This window comes from Truncatella angustata (genome assembly GCF_020726525.1).
Source record: "Truncatella angustata strain MPI-SDFR-AT-0073 chromosome Unknown BKA67scaffold_5, whole genome shotgun sequence".
NCBI lineage: Eukaryota > Fungi > Ascomycota > Sordariomycetes > Amphisphaeriales > Sporocadaceae > Truncatella > Truncatella angustata.
Window position 1 is genome coordinate 1,397,237 of NW_025763385.1, and position 22,309 is coordinate 1,419,545.

Sequence of the window (22,309 nt, forward strand, 5' to 3'; positions counted from 1 at the left end):
TTTTCTAAGTAATGGTCTGCATACTGTGCTAGTTGAGAAGTAACTCAGCGTTACAGGCAGAGACGTCTTTTAGCTTTGGTTGTCGCAATGCCACTGCGAGAACCAACAAGGTCGCAAGCGTTGTGGAGCATGAAACGCTGCATAAGACATCCGTTGCGGTGTACTACAGTAGGCGCGTTTCGTCAAGATAGGCCTTATCTAAGCTATTACAAGAATTTACAAACCTCTCGTAGTAAATACAGCCTATTGTCAGTCTTGTTTTTTGTTGAGGCTAAGCTTCAACTATTCACTTGAATTTTGGTGACTAAGCCTCGATGGACCAAAGGGTACAGTCGCGGCTTCTAGGGGTATGTTGAAAGAGATCATACTGCGATGTTGTTAACAGAATTAACTATCTGCTGATGTGCACTTAAGTCCCAGCAATGTGGCGACAAGGCTGAGCAAACGCGATGTGATCCTATTTGGTGTCGAAGTGTCGTCCGAACGTCAGCACCGTTGTGCTGATGAGATACGTCGCTCTATCCCAACTGATCTAGCTTTTGGAAGCATGCGAGTCTTTCACATGGTCTTCAAGGCAATGACGTTATTTGTGGGGTTGCCCAGAGGCTTGGGTTCTCATCCCAAGACGCTATCAGCAATTCGACCTCTCGGCAGACGGCTCAACTTATCATTAAAACATGAGGATTAGGCCGCCAAGATGGTAGCCGTCAGATGATCGCCACACAAAAACCCTCTTGGCCGACGAATGAATCACTGAGAGCACTCATCTTGGATGACTACATCCTACCCCATGTTTGCTTCTCCGCATCATTGCTCGCACTATTGTCCGGGGAAGCCATCAAGTACCGTGTCTCGTAAGTACGCAGTAGATAGTTTAGCTTTCGACGTTGCCGCAGAGCCGCAACCTCTGGACTGCACATCTCCGGTCTGATTGGTATGGTGTTTTGGTACTTTATTTTTCGAAGGCACGCATGTCAGAAGGAGTGCTAAAACACACGGGATAATCACGGTTTACTGTGTATTGAATTCCTTCCATTTGTTATTGAATCCTTCCTGTGTCATGACAAGGGAATCGCCATCTTGGTGTGTCCAAAGCCAAGGAGCCGTCGGGTGGAGATGACGGGTTAGCACTCGACGCCGCGACTTACCAAGAGCGGCCAAGACAGGCTTCATACTTGGCGACGGGGGCTTCGACCGTTTGCCATGCAGTAACCGTCCAAACTGACCAAGCTTTTTGCTAGAGGGGTGGTGTACGCCCTCAATCTTGGGAACAGTCCATGATGAATCGGCGCACTTGTGGTACTAGCTTCAAGGCGGTAGCAGCGTGGAGGTCGGAGATTCGGCTGGGTCGAGTCATTCTGGAGTTATCCCCATGGGAAAACTAGCTGGATCCATATGCACGTCTTGACAGTTGATTGGAGCTGGTAGGGATGAAGGTGAAGATGATGCGCTCAGAGATGTAAGGCAATTTCGCATCATATCGAAACGTGATTATAAGATGCGCCTCCCCTACCGCTTCATTGTTCGAGCTTACGGCCTTCAATCTTGCATATATCCAACCGCACAAACATCGACTTATACGAGGCTCTTGTTTGAACTCGTTTCGTCCAATCTTGCCGTTATACACAACGGATACTCTTGATCTACTCGTATAGTACACTACTGGATTCGATAAGTCCCAGCCCGAAAGGGAGTTGATCACTTTCTCAACCAACGATCGAGTTAAAATGGCCGACGGTAACGTGAGCCATGTTGGCGACACAGAGCAGTAAGCAAACGACTTACCAAATCAACTTGAGTGAATGTACTGATATATGTTCGCAAAGTGACCCAAAAGGTGTATCTGGTCATCATTTAGAGCACGGTGTCTCCGCTGACAACCATGTCGACATTAATACCAATCTGGAAGCCAAGTGAGTTACTCACAATCGTATTTCCAGATTGACGCGACCCTAACACAGTCAACCCTAGAATCAAGAATCCCCTGAAGGGGGTTTCTCGTGCTCAGCTGATGCGCGATGTCGAGGCTTTTGCCCACGAAAAGGGCTTGGTTGAGCACATTCCATTGTTGCGCAAGGGTGCGCTTGTCGCGCAGGATCCCAGTGGCTACGAGAATATCGATGGCCCCGAAGCACTCGATGAAACGGAGAAGAAAGCCCTCTACGATGAAGTTGCACACAGATGGCGCATGCCCTGGAGACTCTTTCTGACTATTGCCACATGTTCAATCGGTGCCGCTGTGCAGGGTTGGGACCAGACCGGATCCAACGGTGCCAACATCTTCTTCCCAAAAGAGTACGGCATCGATGGCGAGGATGCTCGCTCACGACTGGTAGGCTACTCATTCGAGCATGCGCGAAGGTTGCTAACATGTTTTGACACCAGATCCTTGGACTTGTCAACGCGGGACCCTATATTGGTAGCGCATTGTGTGGTTGTTGGCTCTCAGATCCTATTAACAACTGGTTTGGCCGACGTGGTGTCATCTTCTTTTCAGCGCACTTCTGCATCTGGCCCGTCATCGGTTCTGCCTTCTGTCACAACTGGGAACAACAGCTTGCTTGCCGCCTGCTCATGGGTATTGGTATGGGCGTCAAAGCATCGACTGGTGAGTCTGCACCAACTAAAGCGTTTTCTAAGTGAAACACTGACGACGAGAAGTTCCTGTTTATGCTGCTGAAAATGCACCCGCCGCTGTCCGAGGTGCTCTCGTCATGTCTTGGCGTAAGTCCCCTACATGATCCGTCACCGATCTACGTCCACTAACAATCCTAGAAATGTGGACTGCGTTCGGTATCCTGCTAGGGACTGCCATCAATCTTGCAGTCTACAATGCGCCCAACAATTGGCGTCTGATGTTGGGAGCGCCCTTTATTCCAGCAGTCCCTCTACTTTGCCTCATCTACTTCTGTCCAGAGTCGCCCAGATGGCTCATGAAAAAAGGACGATATGCTCAGGCTTGGAAATCGCTATTGGTCCTCCGTAACAACAAAATCCAGGTCGCGCGGGACATCTACTATATCCACGCACAATTGTCCATTGAGATGGAACTATCCAAAGGAACCAACTACGCCAAGCGCTTTGTACAGCTGTTCACCATCCCCGCGTGCGACGGGCGAATATTGCTGCTTTCACCGTCATGATTGCCCAGCAGATGTGCGGTATCAACATCATCGCCTTCTACTCTACCACCATTTTCAAGGACGCAGGATACGACGATTACAGAGCACTTATTGCTTCTCTCGGCTTCGGTCTAGTCAATTTCGTCTTCGCGTTCCCAGCCTTCTGGACTATCGATACCTTCGGGCGAAGATCGCTACTTTTGTTTACATTCCCCCAAATGACATGGACGCTGCTCGCCGCCGGATTGTGTACTCTCATGCCGAAGACGCTGGCAGACGACAGCGCAAACACAGCAAGAACTGCTCTTGTTGCTCTTTTCGTCTACATGTTCGGAGCATTTTACTCGCCCGGTGAAGGCCCAGTACCATTCACATACTCAGCTGAGGTGTTCCCTCTATCGCATCGTGAGGTCGGAATGAGTTTCGCAGTGGCAACCTGTCTGTTCTGGGCTGCCATCCTAGGAATGACATTCCCATTCCTACTGGAAGAAGCCGGAACTGCTGGAGCATTTGGCTGTTACGCGGGCTTCAACGCGGTAGCCTTCGTCATGATCTTCTTCTTGGTGCCGGAGACGAAGCAACGGACTCTAGAGGAACTAGACTATATCTTTGCCGTTCCCATCTACAAGTTCGCTCATTACCAGGTTACCCAGGCTTTACCGTGGTGGTTCAAGCGATGGGTTCTCTTCCAGCGTGGTGCCAAACTTGAACCGCTTTACCACAACGACAACGACGATCATGAGGTGCCGATCCAGCAAAGAAGCCCGGCCGATTCGGCTGACGAGAAGAGAGCGCTATGAGCGGACGGGACGGGAGTGGGCGCTGTCATGATAAATGTAGTCTCCAAGACACGGAAGCAGAGGGGCTGGTACTGAACTTTTGAAGGCGGAATGTCCGTTTGTCTGGGCGTCTGACGAAGAAACGCCACCTAGCTAGCACAGCCTGATAGTTTCCAAGGCTTAAGTAATATACATTGTTGAGCTGCGCAAACCGCACGCAATATTACCAGCCATCAAGCAGACTCAACGGCAAGACACTAAAAATAGGCCCTAGACTAGACTAAGTCGACCGTTTGAACAGTACTATGAATGATTACCTAGGTTACATATGTAGCTTCTCTTTGCCAGCTCCGGGCGCTGCGGGGACGCTATGGCGGGCAATGGAGCGGATATCATATCAGGCTCGGAGGGTAGTTACCTAAGGTTAGCGTAGGTTAGGTAAGGTACTAGGTTAGGTTACTGTACTGTAAGGGATTAAGTAGGGGACCCGTAGCACGTTGGAACCCCGCTATTGACCCCAGTGTGAGCTCAGCCATGATTGACGAGTTGTTGATACGAGCTTCACTGCTTGAGCTTTAACACAAGTTGCTGAACTGAACGAACCAAGTTTCTGTTTCACAACATTCCAAGCTTCGTTTTGCTTTTGACATCCAATTAATCTGTCTCAAACTTTTTCGTATTCCTGGCACCTCTCCCGCACCAACTGCAGTACTTATATGCACCATTTGACCGTCGTCATACAGTCGAGGCTCTCCCTGATCGTCATCGTCTTACGTCACATTACTCCGTAGTTAAGCGTCAAATCCAGAAACAAAACAAAAGACCTGCGTCTATATACCATACTTTTGTGGTTCAGCCCAAGAGCCATCTGTTCAAGAACATCATACGACATCATTCGCTTGTTTTCTTGCCCACCACACCCAAACAAGATGGATTCCTTCGCCAAGATCAAGCGCCGCACGACGGACCTCATGGAGAACGCCTCCAAGAACCTACCCACCATGCCAAAGGGAGATTCTTCTTGGATCCCCAAGATGCCCCATATGCCAAACCTGCCTCACTTCAAGTCCGATGCATCCATGAAAGGTACCTGGCAGCACATCTCACTCCCACCGCTGCCTCGCTCCTCCCACTCGCTCAATGTCGTTGGCGGCTCTGCCTACATCTTTGGCGGCGAGGTCGAACCCCGGAAACCCGTCGACAATGACATGCACGTTGTGACGCTGCCGATGAGCGGTGCCCCCGCTGATTACTACAACGTCAAGGCAAAGCCAACTCCAAAGACCCAGCAGCCGACTGCGCCGGAGCCCGCCCCAGTCGGCGCAGAGGAGGAGGAATTCGCAACCCCCATGACCGAGCTGAAGGAGCCTCTGGACGAGATCCCTCTGGCATCCCCGCAGCCCACCACCTCCGATTCGGCCCCGGCGGTAGACAAGGGCAAGTCCCCCGACCTCTCCAACGCCGAAGTACCTTCCGCCCGAGTCGGCCACGCAACCGCCGTGATTGGCACCCGCATTTTCCTCTTTGGCGGCCGCAGCGCCGCCTCTGAGACGCTCGACGAACAGGGTCGCGTGTGGGTCTTCGAGACCAAGACCCACACCTGGGCCTACATCGACCCGGCGGAGAACTCCCCCATCTGCCCGGCCAGATCCTACTTCGCGGCCGTGGCGACCGACAAGCCGCGCGACTTTGCCCTCAAGGGCTCCAGCAAGGTCAAAGAGTCCTGGAAGGAGTGGGCCGAGGGCGACAGCGCCGAGGTCGGCATCCCGCAGAAGCCGATCGCCGGCAACGTGGCGCTGAACGCGCAGGACGAGGAAGACGCGGGTTTCGGTACCTTCATCGTGCATGGTGGATGTCTCAAGGACGGCGACAGGACTAATGACATCTGGGCCTTCGACGTCAGGAGCCGGATCTGGAAGGAGCTGCCCGCCGCGCCGGGCAAGCCCAGAGGCGGAGCGGCGCTCGCCATCGCGAAGAGCCGGCTGTACAGATTCGGCGGGTTCGACGGCGAGGGCGAGATTGGTGGCCAGCTGGACGTCCTGGAGCTGGGCATCGAGGTGTTCAACGACCAGGTCAGCAAGGGGGAGATCGGACTCTTTGCCCGAGGCGACTGGGTGACACTCACACCCCCGGCCGCAGAAGGTCAAGGCGAGACAGGATCCCTCGTCACCGAGGAGTGGCCGGGTGCCAGATCCGTGAGCGGTCTACACCTCGTTATGGGTGGTGGCGGCCGTGAGTACCTAGCCCTGCTCCTCGGCGAGCAGTCGCCCTCCGGCGCAGGACACGACGGAGCCGGAAAGTTCTGGAGCGATGTATGGGTCTTCCAGGTCCCACCGATCGGCATGACTGCCGCGAGCTTCAAGGATGCCTTCTTGCAGGCTACCGGCCGCAAGACGGGCGAGGGCAAATGGACTAGAATCGCCCTGGAGCCGTACGACGACGAGGTGGACGCAGACGCCCGAGGTCCTGGGCCGAGAGGCTGGTTCGCCAGTGACGCCATGGGCGATCTAGAGGAGGGCGGTGTCGTGCTGTTTGGCGGCATTGATGAGAACAACAAGAGACTGGGCGATGGCTGGGTCTTCAGACTCGGTGATGCCAAGGCCTGGACGAATTAAAATTAAAATCAAAATAAAAGACGTGGTTATTTGCAAGACGAAAACTTTTGATATAGAGTCATGCCGACTTGAATGGATATGCTGCCTTATTGATGCTAGGCATTGGGAGTTTGGGGGTTTGGGGAGTTTTGAAACTCTTCGGGGTCTTATTTTATTGTATTGGCATAGTCAAAAATGAAATTTTCAATTTCGATTTCAAAATGTCAACGACAACTCAAAAGCAGAAAGAGCACATGAATATCTGTGGTGATCGTTACGAATGCTTTGCACGGCGCGTATCATCGGGATGGACATGGCCGCCGGGCCATGCTCGTACAACAAATGTTGCCTCGCACGAATGGGCAGGAGCTGGTAGCGGGCGATTGCTCCGAGTGGATCACACCTGCATAAAGAGACTCGAAATTTGACTTTGGATTTTACACGGGCTGATTCTCGTGCTCGGATGCAACGGGTCTGGTGGCAATCTCCCTTCGGCCATCTTTTGATCCCAGACGGTGTTGAGACCTACAACGGCCGCATTTTGAAATACATTTTAGGGACGACCGGCGTGGCAGCCGACGACGAAGAGATGAAAATGTATGATTTCAACCTGGGAAGTCTCATATAGTAGGTCTTCCAAACGGAACATTTATAGGCTCGATGACCTCCTGTTGTCAGAATATTGCATTGGCGGTATAGCACATCACCAGAAACGGAGGTCTGCCGTCTTGGGGCCAGACAGAGGCTACATTCATGCAGGGGGTTTAGGATTGGGAAATCGAAAATTTGAAAAACAAGAAAAACAAGAAAAACAGTTTTTGACTTGGCAGCGAGGAAGCTGCGACTTATTGCGTGAGCGGTGGTCTGGATCAATGAATACAACGTTTTACTCTTTCTTATGTACAAGATGGCCCCGATTCCCCGCTGGATTCTTCGGGTCTATTGGAAAAAAGCATATCCCATCGCGGCTCCGTAGGAACACAGCTTGTTCCTCTGGCTTGTCGAGAGCACTGGGAAACCACGAATCTGAATTGAGCCATTATCCGAGCCATGCACTTCTTATCGTATCGCGCGCTCTTATAGATCTGACCGCGTAGTCTCGATACCCCACGGCTCAGCCTTCAAGTTGGTGGGTCCAGCGCTGTTCTCACACGTCTGTCTTCCGCTCAAGGGCCCTGGTGCGGGCACCTTGGCGTTGGCGTCGCCCGAGCCAGCCTGCTTGAGAGCAGTCAGGAGCTGCTTGGTGGTCTCGGGAGTAAGGTCCTCGTAGTAGTCGTCGTTGATCTGAACCATGGGTGCGTTGACACAGGCACCCAGACACTCGACCTCGATGAAGGTGAAGAGGCCGTCGGGGGTGGTCTCGCCCTGCTTGATGCCGAGCTCCTCCTTGATCGTCTTGACGATTGCGTCGCTTCCGCAGCCGCCGAGCTGGCAGGGTGTCTGTTGAATTGCATATTAGCCGCTGCTGCGGTAAAATCTGTCGTGTACCTATTCTCCCCATAGTTCCGCCACCCCCCCAAGGCGCCCCGGACTCATGGTATGGCATAGCAGGGCCAACTCACCGTAGTGCAAGCCTGAACATGGAACTTGCCGACGGGCGTCCTGTTGTACATGGTATAGAAAGAGGCGACCTCGTAGACTCGGGAAGGGGGCATCTCGAGGATGCGGGCGACCTCGTTCATGACGCTGATGGAAGTGAAACCGGCCTGGCGCTGTCCCAGGTCGAGGACGGGCATGACGGCAGCCTTCTTGTACTGCGGTGGGTATCGCTTGAGGATCTCGGCGATGATGGCCTCATTTTGTGGGGTGAACTTGAAGGGGATGTCCGGGTTGTTGTCGGCTGTGTTGCGGTGCTGTAGGAGGCAAGGCGAATCAGCAATTGTCTCTGTCTCGGACTCAGACTCAGGGCCAGACTCAGACTCCCACTCCCGAGTCGGTTACGGCCTCTCAAGGCCTAGAGCTGGGGTTGTTTGGAAAGGAAAGCCTACCACACTGAGGACATCACTTCTCCTTGCGCTGGCTGCTGTGAAGGGGCGGATCTGGGGGCGCGGAGCTCGGGCGGCGCATCGGGCGGCCGTCCTGAACAGCAGAGGGGTCAATTTGGACGCCATTGTGGTGTATGGGCGGCTCAATGGCTGGTGTCGAGGTTGCTATTGAGCTCTTTGACTTTCACGTAGACGTAGGCGTCATGTATTCATACAATCCAATGGTCCGAAGTGACGGTTGAGATTCGAGAAAGGGCCCGTGCATTGTGAATAAGACAGTCGTGATTGGTCTAGCCGATAAGTGGGTCGTGCTTTTGTCGCGCCTCACCAACGAGACCACAGATATTAGAAACGACATGATAGAACTGAGGCCTATGCATGGTCTATTCTTGTGATCATGGTATGTCTATCTGGCCTTCCTCTTTTCCTCCTTTTTTTTTTTTTTTTTTTTTTTTTTTTCGGGGGGGAAGGGGGGGATTTGGCATTATTATTTTTCAAGTAGGCCCTGTCAAGCAGCAGGGTACATGTTGCAAAGAGTCTGCGCCGAGGTGGCTGTGGCTCGCTACAGTGCAGACTGGAGGTTTGCTGAACACCATGAGGCCATCATGGTGGGCCAAGGTCGCCATCAACGGCACATTGAGGCTAACATCACCAGCTCATTGGCCCTTAACATATTTCTACCATACATTGAATACGGCACATGGCGATTGAGTGCTTTGCAGCATTACACAGATTGGCATTGACTAGAACAAGATAAAAGCATCTACCTCAACCATCCACAGGTTCCTTGACTGCCTCCTCAGGCCCCTCTTCAGTGATTGTGTCTCCATTAGTAGTCTTCTTGGTCTCCTCGGCAGCCTTGTCAGCGGCCGACTCCTCCTCCGCCTCACTACCAGCAAGGCTCTCGACAAGAGCTTTGACGGCACTGTGCGTAGCAGCAGGGCCGCCAGGCTCCGAGATCAACACCTTGCCCGTCTTATCGACAACAAACACACCGCGTGTTGTGTTGTTGGGGGCCTTCTTCAGACCAATAGCACCAATCAAAGTCGAGCTAGGATCGCAGAGCAGCGGATATGGCAGGTTCTGTTTGGTCTTAAAAGTCGTGTTGGCCTTGGGCGAATCCTTGGACAAGCCGTAGATGGCAAGACCACCGGCGGTGAGCGGCTCATAGCTGTCACGGAAAAGGCAGACCTGAGTGGTGCCTTGGTGCAGAAAGTCAGACAATGGTCATGAGCGCCGGATATGAAACCTGTATGTCACGACTACGAGAAGAATGTGCTTACAGCCAGGAGTGGAAGCCTTGGGATAGGTGAAGAGCACGACACCCGACTTGCTCTCATCAACGAGCTCTTTCAGAGTCGTCTTCTTGCCATCGTTGGTCTCAATCTCACCGCCGAAACCTTCGAGTGAGATGACATCGCCAACGGCCGGCGCACCGGTCTTCGTGGGGACGACAGGGGCAGCAGGGGCAGCAGGGGCAACAGACTCTTCAGACTTTGCGGTCTTGCCCGTGACAGTCTCCTTGACCTTGGAGACGGCCTTGGAGACCTTTGACGTCTTCTTGGGAGCTGGCGCAGGCGCGGGCGCAGGAGCCTTGCGCTTACGAAGCTCTGGAGCCATGATATGAGATAATGGGTACAGATTCAATAAAATTTGATGATTTCAAGGTTCAGTCACGATCGCCGACTGTTTGCGCCCACAAATCAATGAATTTTGAGCAACTTGGCCCAGGGTTGAGGTGAAAACGATGGAGATGGGAGGGTAGATGAACGAGCTTGAGGTTGAACTGAAGTCCAAGGTAAACAGGAGCCGTCACAGGCACTGGCCAATGACGGGAGACCCTTCCCGGAGCTTCCCTCGCGCACCTCGCGCAAAAGACAGGGGTGGGATGAAATAAAGAAGTTGCCGATGAGTGGTACGAACTTTGGCTCCCTCTGACCACGTTCTTCCTTCGTTTTTGCCCACTCGAGCCGATACCGTTGCTATGTCCGATCGAAGCTCGAGCCAATTTCGTGAGGTTGGAGCTCGCTTGTTGCATTGCGACAACGTTGAGTGTGGGGAGCTGACCAATTGCCCCCGTTCTTCAGGTACAGGCACCCTTGTCAAGCGGCAGACGTTCTAGACGACCCGAACGCGCAGTGCAGAAATATCTTAACGTCACGCTAGACTATGTTAACAAGGCATACTCTTGGCGTTGAAACCTTCACAGTTGAGTTCCAGTATCAGCTGTCTGGCAGCTGGCTCAACTGTCCAGTCCATCACATCAAGCTCAATATTAAAATACATCGTTCGTTCTATAGTCAACGAACACCCGAGAACTTCATCTGCGTTGCTGAAGGTAGCGAATAAGGCGGTGATTATATTTCCATCCTCATCTGTGTACGTGAGGCTTTTTTCGAACTTTGGTCCGCCTTCTCCATCGACTTGGACGTGATCAACTATCCATCCCACTGCTTTTTAAGAGCTGTGTGTAACGTTAGCACGGCTTTTGTCTCATAAGGCGTAGTATTTTTATTACGGTCCATGGGCCCTCCTTTAGTACTGCTGAAGGCAGCTTTCGTACATGCTGAGTCGCAGCCATAATTCCGTCACGCTAAACAGATTGTTCTGTCTTGCAAAGTCCTCGTCATTCTTCAAAGCTGTGCTCAGGTCATTTGTGAGGCGGATATTTCTTTGAATCACATTGGAGTAGTCAGTATCACTGGAATCCTCCGTGGCACACTCCTCCTGGACAGACTTTCCGGATATGCCAGTCTATTCCTCTTTATTGTGCTGGAGGAGTTGAGCTTCGGGGGTCCAGTATGCATGCATGGCTGACGGTACGGATTGAAGATAGTATATCTACTAACAGAGTAATGGAGAACTTAACATTGTGGACGTGATTTTCCTTTTCCTCGAACTCGGTGCTGTCTCTTGTCTCTGAAGCTGATCGCTCTGGCTGCAGATACCGCCAAATGCTCAATAGCCATCTCCGACAATTCCTCGTCATTATGAGGCTTGAACAAAATTGACGATCGATGATTTTGGAACTGCTGTTTTTCTGACTCTGAGCCTTGGGCCTCACAGAGAATGTGCTTGGGGAGTTAGGTACATTTGTTGTTGAAAAGCAAACAACTTACACACCCTCAGCAATGGCAATTTCAATTCTCCATATAAATATACGTGTCTTAGAACGACGCTCACCATGTGCTCAAAGAAGGCTATCTAAGGATCTCCGAAAAAAACAGCTTCAGATTTCTCAACCGCCCATTTCAATCGAGCACAAAGAAACGATGTCAAGTGTATTAAAAAAAAAAACCTGACAACAATCTCATGGCACTTCTAATATAAATCGGATAGCCGATGCGGGAAGTCATGTACATCAACTTCTAGCAGACCAATACCAGACATGGTGACGAGCAGGAGCTTTTTATTGCACACTCAGTGTTGTTGAAGACGCCGGTACAAACTGTTGGGCCGTTGTCGAGGTTGCCGGACCTGGCCGTGGATCTCGATTAAGTGCTGACATTCGGATAGCCGTCCCGCCGTGACTTAGTTGCCTGGGAGTCGCAGTGGGGGGATCCAAACTCAAAAAATCTACACAGACTCTTCAGCCATGGTATGAAAAATTGAACATGTTACGGCACGCTGGATGCTTCATATCGTCACGCGACAGCTCCGAACGCTCTCACGCCGCCTCGAAGGCAGAGGAGAGTCTTTTTGTCATCATATTCTATCTGTATTTAAGCAGTGCCATTACCGAAGGAACACATATTGCACTGGAATGTTTTCTGAATTTTGTGTTGAAGGGCGATCGGGTGTCATGTTTTTCCGATGACCCGTCAGCCCTTCATCCCGATCTCTCCTGTGGATTCGGACAAAAGCCTAAGGCTGTCGTCGGAAGGAGAAAAACAAAGTCGCTAGACCCTGTACTGGAACTTACAAGCCTTCTCATTGCAGATTGGATGGTACTCCGTGCGGGACGAATCTATGCCTGGGGCACCGGATGTCACAACGACGAAGCAGTGGGTATTGCGAAAACCGGCCAAACTGGATGGCTTACCGCAGTAATGTATACAGAAACCGTGCAAGGTGTATTCAGTACATACTCCGTACCGGCTTCCCCACTAGGTCTACATAAAGAGGAATGGCGCCAAGAGTCTCTGCTGGACAATGACGAGGCTTTCCAAGCTGGGCAGCCAAAGGAAGAACAATCTCGCTGGAACCTGTGTCTGACGTCTGTCGTATTGATTTGGGACCTTTCGAGAAGAGCCCCAGAGTCAAAACAATCCATAGTTCTGTTGTGGTAAATGCTACGAATATGGAGGCATTGAATATACGCAACCGTTTCTATAGAACGCCAAATACAAGTATAATCATTGTGGTGGCTCAGGGTGTTGTAGACGTGCATAATCTGTGCAGCTCAACGGTACATGGGATTTGAAAACCTATGATGGCAGAGGTGAGAGGGTCTGGGTTTCGATCTCCCAGGTCATGTCCCATTCTCTTTTTATGTTCTTTTGTTCCATTCTCTTCTTCATTATTTCCTTGCTTCCTTCTTTCATTTGTTTGAGAATGACATATCCGAGATGATTATATATATACACGTATATGATTTGTAGGTATTTTCCAGGCGGTTTGATGTTTATAGGGGTTTTCTTTTCTCTACAAAGAAAGTCTATCTTTTGCTTCGATATATCAAATTAACAGAAACTCATGAAACACCAGGAAGTTGCCAGTAATATTGGCGATCTCGAGAAATTTGAGTGCTGATAGTAATCCCAGCACACTACACCGATCACATGGGTAAAAGTTTTGAATATGGCAATAGAGCTGTACCACGTTTGAATTGGCGGTTAAAGATGACAGCGTTGAGCGGGCGGAGTTTGAAACTCAGATGGGGCGCCCTCTTTTTACGCTCGATATCGAAATACCAACATACCATGGGGTAACTCAAAGCGTATTGAGCCAATTGCAGATGGTCGAAATCACGTCACCATCAATCATGTCAGAGACAGAGACCTTTGCTCTATTTACCTACATGGTGGCCATTGGGTCATGTCAGTTCACGGAATTTCAATCATACAGTCAGGGCCTTGATGTCAATCCTGACGACTTACAACGGCTACGCCATGATGTCGTCTTCTCCCTTCAATTATCCTATGTACACCCGAATCTAAGTCCCACAATTTCATGCAATCAAACCCATGCTTATGCAATCCCTGAAAACATTATTTGCCCACTAACCGAACGGATATTAGACGGCAGGGTATGATCGAGGCTGGGAACATCGTGGCTTTGGAGGAGCCGGTTCTTTGCTTGGAGAAGTTGGCTTCTAACCCAACTGAACATAGTTTCCTGTGTCTTGTTAATTACATGACTCGAACACGGTTCTGAGGAGGAGACATACCTGGGAATTGACCCGTCTTCCCATGCGCTGTTCCAGTCCACCACTCGTTGTCATTACTTGTTCTGCTGACGATCGTGATGACGTCGCCAGCTCTAAAACTTAGGTCTCCTTCGGCTTGTGCCGAGTAATCATAGAGCGCTGTCACCATCTCAGCTCCCGCCGGCGCACCCATGAGAGCCTTAGGCTTGGGCTTGGGTGGCGGGGGCTTCTTCTTTGCTGCTGCCGCCGCCGCCAGTCCCCCGGAGAGCGGACTCTTCATAGCAGGAGATGCGGGCGACGCAAACCCAGGCTTTGTCGTGGCAGAATAAGGAGGAGGGGCATGAGCAGCAACTCCATCGTTCTCGGCATCTTCGCCGTACGTGATTTGTGGTGTTGTCGAAGCTGGTGCTGAAGAAGGCCCAGCAGTTATGGCTGCAGGTCGAGTCGAGTTACCCAAAAGAGCTGCCGGTTTGCCATATTTGGGCGGTCTTCTTTGGCCAGTGGTTTTGAACTTTACAATGGACAGCTTCTCAGCTTGCTCCAGGATATCGCCGCGCTTCATGTTGAAACCCTCTTCAAGCTCTAATGTAAGATCAAAGTATCCAATATCGCAGCCCTGCATCTTCTCATGCATGGTGTAGAAGATGTTCAACTGCATGTAGTAGAAAGACTGGAACAAGGGCTGGATGAACTCGCGCTCGAGTCTGAAAAGCTTGGGTAGCTCATCCTTTAACAAATCGTTGAAGTAGTTGAACTCTTGTGTCGCATTCTCCACATCGCCCTCGGCTTTCCATATGGCCTTCTCGTCCTTGGCCGTCTTCTCTTTTTTGTCCTGTAGCTTTTTTAAAGTCGCTCGATGCCTATCGTAATCAAGCTGCTTATGGTCGCGTTTGAGAGCTGTCTTCCTGATTGCCTTGATCACGTCCAAGAGCTCGTTGGCAGGAGCGATAATTCTGGCGTCGATCATCTCGAGTTCGGGCTTTAATGCCTCGCCCAATTCCTTGACGATGCTCTCGTACTCTTCACATGCCTGAATGCCTTCGGGATTGCCGTGTACTACGAGTGAGTCGGGGTCTGACATGCGACCGGAGATGGGTTTATAGATCTCAGCCATGGCCTTGCTGAACTCGATCTGGTGGCTGACCATGCCATTGATGGACTCGAAGTACTTCTTGGACTCATCGTGCAAGCGCTTCGTTTCTGTCTCGAGCTCCTTGAAACGTCGTTCGGCGTCGATGTAGATGGGATCCTTGGTAGTCTCACCAAGATTGAACTTGGCCCGAAACTGTTGCGGCGCCTGTCGTGGTTGAGGATAGCGTCAGCGGCAACTCAGCACATACAGAGCCGTGCGCAGGTGGTGAATTTTGTACTTACCCGGGTCACGCTCTTGGTGAACCCCTTGAAGCTCATCTCTGTGTACTGTTGCTGGTGGGGGGATTTGGAGGCAACCCGATGATGTCTGGTGGGGGCACTATTTATGTCGTCGAAGAAATGACGGAACTGGCTGCTGTTGCGACAGTATGTATGAGAGAAGCGCCGCCCGGCTTTTAGTGAGATCAAAGTAATGAATCGATGGTATGATGGAGAACAGGAATTCGAACACCACGACCCAGTTAATCAGAATCAGGATATTAAGGTTGAACCAAAATATGCCGTAGTGCAAATGAGAGATGCCTGATGTACGATTCGTGAGTGTGGGCGCGCGCGGGTCAAAGGTCAAGGTCAAGCTTTAGCATGAGTACATACACAGGCCGGCTTCCTTCTGGTGACGAGCTTCTCGTGGCAGTGCTGCTTCTACTTCCACAGGCTTCAAATCACAAGCCCACCTCGCGTCGTGGCTTGTGGCGGCACAGGCCTTTGCAGTTGAAATCTGACCCAGAGACAGGCTTGGCTCAGCTAGGCAGTGGCATTCAGAACGTCGTCTCTGTACTACAATCTGCTCCTTCAGAAGCGTGCTTATTAGGATACAAAGGAATTAAGAGGTGGATGGATGGGTGCTGGTAGGTTTCTCAAGGGGCGCAGGCGTAAGTTGCTGCAGCAGTTTGTTTGTATCTACGAATGCCGGGAACGCGTGAAGCCAATATCAATCAAATCCAGTCAAAATGACCCCATCAATGAATAGTACGGTACGGTAGACGACACATGTTGTGCACTGGAATTCCACGGAAGCCACAGCAGACGCCAGCATCAAGCTTGAGCTCGATTGCTTCGTTGGTCTACTAAATGCCGAGACTGCCGGCATCCGGATGCGATGCGATGCGACGCAATACTTTTCACTCCAGAACCTGGAACAACGTCAGAGGGGGTGCTTACGTCATATCTAGCAACTATTGATTCGAGGGGGGTCCAATTTGTACTCCGCTCCGTCGAGAGAGCTGATGAGCTGAGGATTGGACCTGAAGTCAGGAATGGAATGAAACGGCAACAGAATATGCACAGCCTGAAGCCACTGTGCGCTGCGTGCTACATACTGTGTGCTACTGAGAGCATTAACCCAAGGCGTTCTTAGTGTTTGGGGGCTATCTTCCAGTCGGTCTTATACTTTCCCCGCTCTCCGCTCGCCGCTCTTATCACCGAGGAGTGGACGGCTTAATCGTCTGTACTAGACCAACTTAAGCTGCGGGCTCGCTGCAGGCGGGAATTTGGAGCTCGGATCCCGTTTTTTGCAGCCCGTCATGATTTGTCTTTGCCTTCATCTAACAAAGCCAACCAACAAACCTTCTTCATAAAATTGCCATCCTGCTAGAACAGCCGCAACTTTTCTTCCACCTTCGCCAGATACCCCTTTCTTCTTGTACCATATTTTAATAATTGCGCACAACCCACCATGGCGAATGTAGCAACTTCTGCTCTTAGGCAGGCATCACGCCTCGGATTGAGGCAATCCCTCTCTTCCGCAAGAGCCGTCTCTGCTTTGCCCAGAGTCACTGCCACATGTCGGGCCTCGCCAAGAGGCTATGTCACCGAGACCAAACAGAGGAATGCTCAGGTAAATATCGAAACAGCTATCAAGCTGGACAAGAAGGACTTCATGGATGAGAAGGGTCAGATGATCATGCCCGGTATGGGCACCGCCATAAATCCCACCGGCAGCCCGGTCGCCGAAGTGCTGAAAGAGGCTACCATCATGGATGAAGGCCGACCCATATATCTCGACATGCAAGCCACAACACCCGTCGACCCGAGGGTGCTCGACGCCATGTTACCATTCTTTGTGGGCGTCTATGGTAACCCACATTCGAGAACTCACGCTTATGGATGGGAAAGTGAGAAGGCGGTTGAGGAAGCTCGGGAGCACGTTGCAAACCTCATTGGTGCCGATCCGAAGGAGATCATCTTCACAAGCGGTGCTACGGAAAGTAACAATATGAGTATAAAGGGCGTGGCCAGGTTCTTCGGCCGATCAGGCAAGAAGAAGCACATCATCACAAGTCAAACAGAGCACAAGTGCGTCTTGGATAGCTGTCGCCACCTGCAAGACGAAGGATTCGATGTTACCTACCTGCCGGTCCAGAACAACGGTCTCATCGATATGAAGCAGCTCCAGGAGGCGATCAGACCTGACACTGCCATTGTGAGCATAATGGCTGTCAACAACGAGATTGGTGTGATCCAGCCTCTCGAGGAGATCGGCAAGCTCTGTAGATCAAAGAAGATCTTCTTCCATACAGATGCTGCCCAGGCAGTAGGCAAGATCCCTATGGATGTCAACAAGATGAACATCGACCTCATGTCCATCTCTTCTCACAAGATTTATGGCCCCAAGGGCATCGGTGCCTGCTACGTCCGTAGACGCCCGAGGGTGAGACTGGACCCCATCATCAGTGGTGGTGGACAGGAAAGAGGTCTCCGAAGTGGTACTCTCGCACCGCCGTTGGTTGTTGGTTTTGGTGAGGCATGCCGCATTGCCAAGGAGGAGCTTCCGGTATGTCATGCGCTTCCTTTCTCTATTTCTTTCCTTCCTGATGAACCGCTCAAACATGCATGGCTTGCTGAATTCCTTGACCGGAACTCGTTTGTTGAGACACAGCACACGCGTCTGATTTCTCCCATAAAGAATTGCTTTACTGCCACGTCCACATATCTGGCTGCTTGCTGACTCCAAAATAGTACGACACAAAGAGGATCAAGTATCTTTCTGACCGTCTGTTAAAGGGTCTATTATCCCTGGAGCACGCTACACAGAATGGTGACCCGGAACACTTCTACCCCGGATGCGTCAATGTATCTTTCGCATACGTTGAAGGCGAGTCTCTTCTCATGGCTCTCAAGGATATTGCACTTTCGTCCGGCAGTGCATGTACATCCGCATCGTTAGAACCAAGCTATGTCCTCCGCGCCTTGGGCAACAGTGATGAGAGCGCTCACAGTAGTATCCGATTCGGCATTGGGCGATTCACCACTGAAGCCGAGATCGACTACGTCCTAAAGGCTGTTCAAGAACGTGTCACTTTCTTGCGCGAGCTCAGCCCATTGTGGGAGCTTGTCCAGGAAGGTATCGATCTGAACACCATCGAATGGAGCCAGCACTAAGGGTATGGTGTTGAGAAACGGGTTAAACGTCAGGATTGTAACGTATGGCGTACTGTGAATCACGTCTAGGCTTTTGGCCTGACTGCTACGGTCGCTTCTGAATTTGTGTGCTCGCATCGCCATTCGTCCGCCCATGGGAGACGAATTAACACCCTCCTTGTGGCGAGCTATCAAGGTTGCCTGAAATCGGAGTGCATGGAACGAGCCCTCGAGGGCGGGTCAATGACTGCGACTACAAAAGTTCTGTCCTTACATGTGCTGAATGTAATGATGCTGAACGCGAATGGTTTTGCATGGCACAGTCTGTATATGATAAATACCAAACACTGTATAATCCGTTATTTTGACAGACTTGTCAAGTAGCAATACAACCCAAAGTGATACCCCCGACAATGGTGTGTATTTCATGTGAATGATGACATGTTGGCCACTGACCTCTTAAGCTTGACAGCGCTGCAAAGTGTTGCAGACCATGTAGTCAACATGTTTAATGCCGTCTAATCATGCCATGTTGCGTCAGACAGTGCTTTGATGCAGTAAGTTTGCGCCTTCCGTTCACCCTACTACGGTGGTGCACTCGAGGAAGTCGCGATCGCAAGCAGCTCGCGCCCTTGACTCCATCTCTCGTTAGCCACTTCAGCAAAACGCTCACTTTAAGGAGGTGCGTCCCCAAGTCCACAAGGAAATTGCAACAATTGGGGTTGGTCTATACCCGTTGTCATTAGCACTACCTTCAACCTATTTTTGCTTACACCGCAAACAAAATCATGAAGAATTACGTGGTAGTATTGAGCACAAAATTCACGACGTAATGCTTGGGTATACACCATGGAGAGATTCAGGCTGGTATTACGGCGGCCCTGTGAACTACTCGTCCTCTTACCCGTCACAACTGTCCACGAACCCGCCGGATGGCAAGGCGGCAAGCTCCCAAGATTCGAAAACACCCCTTCGGCATTCACACCATTTTCGAAAAATTTCTCCCAGCAAAGCAGTCCCCCATAAACATCGCCACCGCCGCCTCAGTGACAACAGTGAGAAAGTGAGCACGAGTTTCTGGCAAACGGGGGAGGGCTTACACCAATACGTGGAGAAGACGGTCGTAAACGTCAAGGAAGAGAAGAGGCTTCGCGAGCTTGAAGATACGGAGAAGAGGATCCAAACGTTCCAGAGTCTACAGAAGCCAACTCACATTAGGGTCTGGGATAACACAGGCAGGAGCTTTCTAAAACCAGTGAGGGAGAGGTTGGATGGGAACGGTTCGTCGAAGCATGCGGCAAAAGGTTCGTCAAAGCACTCGGACGGAGAAGAGTCGGACGCCAGTGTGGAGACTGTCTGAACTGGTCTTGTGAACATATCGATCACCTGGAAAGTGTCCCTTGGATTCAAGCCTTGCGATAATCATTCCCTGGGGGTATCAAGCTGGACCTACTGTCTTGGGGTCAGCAACAGCATCACTAATTGAGTATGAAGATTAAGATTTGAGTCAACGCGGTGTAAGTCTTAATGGTATACCGTATCTATCGAATGATGTGAGGCCCGGATGTAACCCCGGGTGTGAATAACATCACACTGAACCAAGTAGCATGAATAACGATCCCCAGGTTGTGGCTTGAAGTTAGTTTGTTTTCTGTTTCAGGCGGAAACGCAGCTACGTAATACCCATTGCCGTATCCATAACTCTTGAGAACTTGATGTTTTAGTGGCGCACACGACCCAGACTTCTGCAATGCGAAGCGGCCCACCAGGCAAAGCGGCAGGTTAGCCTTGTGTGGTTGTGTGGTTGTGTGGCTGCTTTCGTCAGGCCCCTATCCGCAAACGACCGGCGCCTATGGGGACATAGGATCGTGATGGCAAACCCGCTGATAGCTACACCAGTTTCGGCACGATCGTCATAAATACGGAATTCTAATAGGGCTGGCAGCAATTTGAGGTCACTTGACCGGCGTGGAACTCAAACGCTCAAGCATACATGACTAAACTAATGTACTACATCTGTATCTACGGGCGTGTCGAGTATTCAAGCATCAATTTTGGATTATTTTCAGCTAACGCTACGTGCACTCCTGGTTTATGCTGCTTTCGACGACCAATGGTGCATTGTTTTACATGATCATATCTCCCTCGATCAGACGAGGATATACGCGACGAGAAATTATACTTTGTATTCAGCCGCATACACTGAATCAGTCCACATCGTAGGTGGACATGCCGATAGTGTGCTCTACTCTTTGGTTGACCATGAGATGCACCCTCACGATCCAGAGCTGTTGTGGCTTTTGGTAATAGTCATTCTTGCTAATTGGTTCTCTCAACTTGTTTCAGGACAAGTTCCTGGGGACAAACGGTAAGATATAGGTGTTTGCATGGGTAGTGTCACAAGCAAGTTTTGGATATCAGAGTGCTTAGGAGTATGAGCTGCCATAGAGATATGCTTTGCACAGCAAGTGGTCAGTGCACGTCACTATTGTGAGATTATAGACACATTGAGAGCTTAATGCCTTCGGTTCTATAACAGGACCCCAGATTCAGTATTGAGTGTTTTCTAGTAGGGTCTGTCTCGGTCCCGAAGGCCATATGCGCCGAGCAAATAGAATAGTAATACTAAAGCGTTAGTCAGACTCTCACCGAGAGCAGGATTCGGCGGCCTAAACCGATTCGCCGAAGACTTCCATACCTAGGAATTTGATCATCAATGTATATGGAACATGATCGCCATGTCGATACGCTTGGTCACAGATATTCAGCCACAGGACTGAATGCATCAAGCCGACAAGGTGTCTTGATTGAAAGATTTATGACATTTCACATGTCAATCGCTGTGTAAGTTTGAAAAGTATTGAGTCCTAATTTCTTATTGGCTGCATAATGGAAATATCTGACCCAATCAATCCTAACCCAATGAAGAGACACACTCGAACAGGGTGATAACGTGGCCAAGTTGCGACATCTAAGATAGCATCAAGGATTCTTGGCCGAAAAGGGCAGAGTTGTCGTCAAGATTTGCCAAGATCTGTTCATTTCTGGTACTGATTATGAGTTATAGCCTATCATAGCTCACAGTGGCTTAATCTGTATGGAATCCTTCCGCTAATGCAGGTTTCTTAACGACTCTACCCCCAGAAAGGCCCAAATAGGTTACCCTGCTTTTGCGAACTTTTGCTCGATGATTCAAGCCAAGGTATTTTCCAGGGTCCCCGAGATTTGTCTGTGCAAGCCCGCCAGCGAGTAGATAACATACTTAACTACTGGGAAGCAAGGCGCTTCGGTGTACATATCCCGGCAAGCTGACAAAGGCAAAATTTGTCCACTGATAGACTAACCTAGAGAAGAAGAGCACCGGAGACGTTTCAAGAAAAGCCTGACAGACGTTGGTGATGGCATTTCGTACGCCGCCGATGAATGATCACTTTCGGCTTTCCCAACCGCTCTTGTAAGCTAGATATGCAAACCTTTGCCTGAGTGACTCAAGTCTTTGGTCAGGAGTATCTGCATGGATCCGTAGGAAAGGCCTGGCTTGTTCACGGTGGAAGAAAGCTTCGAAAAATAATGTGGCAAATTGCGGCACTCTCACTGGCCCCCGTACGATGCATCAGGTGACGCCGGGAACGGCTACGGTGGGGTCCGCCTTGTTTGTGGAGTTCTCGCCGCATCAAGTTCATACAACCTCACATCATCTACTTCTGTCTCCGCCCCCAACTCACCAAACCTGAAGTATTAACTGAACGCCTGGAAGCAACCATTCCAGGCTTCAGTTCGCTGCGCTGGAAGGCTACAGGGAAACTTATTTCCCTCATGCATGACAAGCATCACGCAGGCACCAATCAATGCTCGGGATCGCCCATACCATCCTGGAGGTTGCTTTGCGGATTGCGACCCGCTTTCAGTTCACCCTCAATCATAGTCGGCGACCCCTGTGGCCTGATAC

The 22,309-nt window shown here is 50.7% G+C and overlaps 8 protein-coding genes across 8 annotated transcripts; 5 read left to right on the top strand and 3 right to left on the bottom strand.

The window, feature by feature from the left end:
• Positions 1 to 1,727: 1,727 nt before the first annotated feature.
• Positions 1,728 to 3,922, top strand: BKA67DRAFT_659579 (uncharacterized protein; the record flags this gene model as incomplete). Its single annotated transcript, XM_046107466.1, has 7 exons — positions 1,728 to 1,768; positions 1,827 to 1,913; positions 1,972 to 2,332; positions 2,386 to 2,608; positions 2,662 to 2,724; positions 2,776 to 3,083; positions 3,152 to 3,922. 7 exons carry the CDS (start codon positions 1,728 to 1,730, stop codon positions 3,920 to 3,922), a joined length of 1,854 nt encoding a protein of 617 aa, XP_045957202.1.
• Positions 3,923 to 4,830: 908 nt separating this feature from the next.
• BKA67DRAFT_659580 (kelch domain-containing protein) lies at positions 4,831 to 6,516 on the top strand (the record flags this gene model as incomplete). Its single annotated transcript, XM_046107467.1, has 1 exon — positions 4,831 to 6,516. One exon carries the CDS (start codon positions 4,831 to 4,833, stop codon positions 6,514 to 6,516), a length of 1,686 nt encoding a protein of 561 aa, XP_045957203.1.
• An 863-nt stretch (positions 6,517 to 7,379) lies between these two features.
• Positions 7,380 to 8,695, bottom strand: BKA67DRAFT_568001 (NADH-ubiquinone oxidoreductase 24 kDa subunit). The gene is made up of 3 exons (XM_046103005.1): positions 8,484 to 8,695; positions 8,058 to 8,348; positions 7,380 to 7,935 (listed from the first exon to the last, which is right to left on the bottom strand). Exons 1-3 carry the CDS (start codon positions 8,604 to 8,606, stop codon positions 7,573 to 7,575), a joined length of 777 nt encoding a protein of 258 aa, XP_045957204.1. The 5' UTR covers positions 8,607 to 8,695; the 3' UTR covers positions 7,380 to 7,572.
• Positions 8,696 to 9,440: 745 nt separating this feature from the next.
• Positions 9,441 to 9,854, bottom strand: BKA67DRAFT_495431 (thioredoxin-like protein; the record flags this gene model as incomplete). The annotated part of the gene is made up of 2 exons (XM_046097024.1): positions 9,441 to 9,682; positions 9,764 to 9,854. Coding segments are annotated over 2 exons (333 nt in total), but the record flags the coding sequence as incomplete, so codon positions are not given.
• Positions 9,855 to 12,020: 2,166 nt separating this feature from the next.
• BKA67DRAFT_568009 (uncharacterized protein) lies at positions 12,021 to 12,928 on the top strand. The gene has a single exon (XM_046103006.1). It carries the CDS (start codon positions 12,095 to 12,097, stop codon positions 12,767 to 12,769), a length of 675 nt encoding a protein of 224 aa, XP_045957206.1. The 5' UTR covers positions 12,021 to 12,094; the 3' UTR covers positions 12,770 to 12,928.
• An 866-nt stretch (positions 12,929 to 13,794) lies between these two features.
• BKA67DRAFT_659583 (BAR domain-containing protein) lies at positions 13,795 to 15,258 on the bottom strand (the record flags this gene model as incomplete). The annotated part of the gene is made up of 3 exons (XM_046107468.1): positions 13,795 to 13,817; positions 13,870 to 15,145; positions 15,223 to 15,258. 3 exons carry the CDS (start codon positions 15,256 to 15,258, stop codon positions 13,795 to 13,797), a joined length of 1,335 nt encoding a protein of 444 aa, XP_045957207.1.
• A 1,005-nt stretch (positions 15,259 to 16,263) lies between these two features.
• BKA67DRAFT_568016 (putative tRNA splicing protein) lies at positions 16,264 to 18,771 on the top strand. Its single transcript, XM_046103007.1, has 2 exons — positions 16,264 to 17,773; positions 17,959 to 18,771. The coding sequence occupies exons 1-2, from the start codon at positions 16,676 to 16,678 to the stop codon at positions 18,379 to 18,381; spliced, it is 1,521 nt and encodes a 506-aa protein (XP_045957208.1). The 5' UTR covers positions 16,264 to 16,675; the 3' UTR covers positions 18,382 to 18,771.
• Positions 18,772 to 19,060: 289 nt separating this feature from the next.
• On the top strand, positions 19,061 to 20,142 carry BKA67DRAFT_305082 (uncharacterized protein; the record flags this gene model as incomplete). Its single annotated transcript, XM_046096102.1, has 1 exon — positions 19,061 to 20,142. A coding segment is annotated over one exon (660 nt), but the record flags the coding sequence as incomplete, so codon positions are not given.
• Between the last annotated feature and the right edge of the window lie 2,167 nt (positions 20,143 to 22,309).